Source organism: Sinocyclocheilus anshuiensis, unplaced genomic scaffold, assembly GCF_001515605.1.
Source record: "Sinocyclocheilus anshuiensis isolate Anshui unplaced genomic scaffold, SAMN03320099.WGS_v1.1 scaffold1305, whole genome shotgun sequence".
NCBI classification, from domain to species: domain Eukaryota; kingdom Metazoa; phylum Chordata; class Actinopteri; order Cypriniformes; family Cyprinidae; genus Sinocyclocheilus; species Sinocyclocheilus anshuiensis.
The window spans coordinates 203,498-207,036 of NW_015552694.1; the positions used below are offsets into that span (position 1 = coordinate 203,498).

The 3,539-nt window shown below is 35.1% G+C and overlaps 1 protein-coding gene across 1 annotated transcript in view; it reads left to right on the forward strand.

The window, feature by feature from the left end:
- Nucleotides 1–2,905, forward strand: part of timmdc1 (translocase of inner mitochondrial membrane domain containing 1) — a 9,222-nt gene extending 6,317 nt beyond the window's left edge. The window contains exons 7-8 of the mRNA XM_016459368.1: nt 2,263–2,373; nt 2,471–2,905. Of these exons, the coding sequence (XP_016314854.1) occupies nt 2,263–2,373; nt 2,471–2,618 (259 nt within the window). The 3' untranslated portion in view covers nt 2,619–2,905. The remainder of the gene's footprint in view (nt 1–2,262; nt 2,374–2,470) is intronic.
- The last annotated feature ends 634 nt before the right edge of the window (nt 2,906–3,539 follow it).

Sequence of the window (3,539 nt, forward strand, 5' to 3'; positions counted from 1 at the left end):
TGACATCCGCACGTCACACGCGTATGATCGCGGGCGCAATTTGGAATCACAAACTTGGCTGCATTTGAGTCTTCAAGGCATTTTGAGGACACAACATCGTCAAGTAAGTAAATTTAACGAATGTTACAGTATCCACTGTAGTTGTCCGCTAGGTAAAACAGTTTTATCAGTCATTATCCGTGTACAAACTAGCGCAAACAGATAATGTTACCTCACGAAGTTAGCCATCAGTCTTCTTACTTACGTTGAGCATACCAACTTATTTCTGGTTCAAACACAATATTTCCACTTGCCATTGCCATTGTATCACGTTTACTACAGTTCATTTAGTGGATCAGGAGGCGCTGGCTGGTGTGTGACTGAGTGGAGGCGGGGCTAATTTGAGTATTCATAGATCCGCGTATAGTAAATGAGGCAAGGGTGTTGAGTTGCATTCAAGCTATTTTAAGGCATGAGAAAATTATTTTCACAAGAAAAAACATTTAAATATGTCATTTTGATGATCAAAGATGAGTTTTAAAGGATAACATTTTTGACTACAGGGGGACTTTAAAAATACATTTGTATGATTCCAAAACTACTACTGGCTGCAAATTTTAGTTTGGCTAGTTTTTCAAGTTTGTCAATATATTAATGAGCACAACACATAAATAATACTACTAGTAGTACTGCTCATAATAATAATGAGTCATATTGAATTAGTTTCTGTCTACTAATTTGATTGAACAGGCTGCAGACTCCACAGTTAAAACTGCTCTTTGCCTGCTTAAAATTCAGTGTAAAGACTCAATGCTGCATTAAAGACAGACTAAATTATGCCTGCTCTGCCCCACCTCGGCACCTAGTGTCAAATACAGTTGTATACTCAGTATATGTACTTTAAGAGAAAGTACAGATACTGAGTGGAAGATTTTAGTCAGTTAAAAGTACAAGTATCTGGCCAAAAATATGTCTTAAGTGAAATGATAAGCATGTGTAAGAAAAATACTAGTATTTTAAACTTTATAGTCATGTTCACTTTATGTAGTCTTTGAAGTGGTCCTGTACACTTGCATTATATAAACTAAAAAGCTTTGTGTTCATCAGAAGAAATAAAGTCACATACATCTGGGACTGCATGATGAAATGGACTGTAAATGATAAGGGAATTTTTCATGTTTGGGTGGAGTATCCCTTTAAAGAGCAAGAATGTTTAAGCATTCAAATGAGTTTAAGTCATTTAAGCATAAGAAGACATGAAAGATAACTCTATTTGGTACTCACGTGCTGTTTCTGTCTGAACTGTGTTCTCTTTTGCGTTATGTAATGGACAAATACAAAAAAAAAAGTCAAAATGCCCATTTTTGTTGAGTATGTAAGCAGATTCTTAACTGAGTTAAAATAAGTATTAAATCAACATGAACAGTCGGAAGAAAATATGTGATCCATGCATTTGGTCTTTAAAGTGACAGCAAATGATTAAACCTGCTGCTGTCTTGAGTCATTAATGTTAATTAAGGAACAACAACAACAAAAAATAAAAGAAAAATTCACTCTGGTCAAATCTGCTCTTGACTGAATGACCTGCTTTATTATTGTATATATTTATGGTATTGCTTGGAATTTGTTTATTTGTTCTTATTTTATTACTGACTGTTTACTTGTCTTTATTTAACTTATTTTTCATGATGGGGCCAGTGAAATTTTGGCAGGGCAAGTAAAAGTTTGTTTATTGTTCTTTTTACACATTACGCATAATTGACGCATTTAAAACATTCACACATTTGTCTACAAAACATTTGGATTTATATATTTTGCTAATTTCAGATATGCAAATGAAATAAATTCTTAGCATATAGTTTCCTGAAAAATTGTTCTTTGTGTTATTTTATTGTTGATAATCCATTGCATATTAAAATAATATTTTGCAACTGAAATAAAAATGGACTATTATCCAGCACAGGTTTTGGTCCCCCCACCTGTCAGACCAGAGTTGCACCCCTGCAGTACATAGAATGCCAGTGTTTCATCCTGTTTTGACTTCTGTAAGTATTTTCATTCATTAAAAAAAACATGAACAAAACGCATGGCTATATTGTGTCTGAAAAATCTGTTAATCTGTTATAGAACAGAAGAATGAAATGCTTTTGTTCTGAATATAAGCATGGCCATGAATACCTGTGCACCTTGTGTTTATATCTGTGCTGCTATTCAGCACAGCGGCACTCTCGCTCATGTGATATTGCTTAATTGCTCTGAGACAAACATGTGATGCTATAACAGGCTGCCGGCTGGAGTTGTAGTCATTGGTCTGCAGAAGCTGGAGGGCGAGACCATGCATGACAAGAGACAACGGGAAAGACGAGAGCTACATGAGCAGAGAGTCGCTGAATGGTTAGTTTTACCAGGAAAAGAGAATATTTTCGTACTTGGACAGAACTGATAAACTAGTCACTTTGAACAGAAACTTGAGCTGATGTCTCCATTACAGGAATGCTCGTCTCAAGCTTACAGATGATCTTATTGGAGAAATGAAGTGTGAGAAACATCAGGACACTGATAATGACCTTCAACGAATAGAGGAGCTGCTCAATCAACCCAGGAATGAGAAAGGTGCAAAGAGCTCTGACAGCCAGTAACATCAGAGACTTGAAAATTAATTAACAAAAACTTGCTGAATATTCTGACTGATCTTTCTAGGATGTTCTAAATCCCTGGTACCTGCTCCCAGTATTTCTGTCAGTCACCATCATCAATGTAATACTTATCTTCAAATGCAAATGATATTTAGCCTACTACTGCACTTATGTGTATATCGCTATTTTAAAACCTGCTGATGCAGTTGGGTAAAGTATTTGGATTAGACGCATTTACAAGTAACAAGTGTGTGTGTTATTGTAATTGATTGGTCTAACAATGTAAAATATCAGTGCCAAATAAACTCAGCAAAGAAAAAGAAAAGGAACGTCCCTTTTCAAGATACTGAAAAGATATTTTAAAGATAATTTGTAAAATCCAAATGAGTTTACAAAATATTTTCCATACTTCAATGAACCATAAACATTGCACATGCAGCTGCATTGTCCGAAGGACAGGTTTACAAGCGGCAGGCAATTAAGGTCACATTTATAATAACTTAGGAAATTAAAGCGATTTGTCAGTGGACACGTCAAGAATGCGTAAGTGTCTTGCTTAATACCAGTTTTCTGTTTCTGTCGTTTAGATTACATATCTGCTAGTAGGGAGGATTAATTATTTTACTGCTTATTTTATTTAAAAAGTTATGCTGATTGTGCATGTTGTTTGCTGTTAGCTGTAATTGGAATCTACAAAAGACTTTTTGCTACCTGTTAATTTGTGCTTAAGTGGCAAACTACTGCAGAAGTTTCGATTTCAAGCCATGTGCGTGCTATATGCTTTGCTGTGCTAATTAGAAAGGCGTGGACAGCTGTATTCACTATAAAGTGGGTTAACCCTCTATGGTATGCATCATGTTCTAACCAATAACCATGAAATATTTTTTTTCAAATAAGTTTTTATTACATGAAATAGCTAAAATC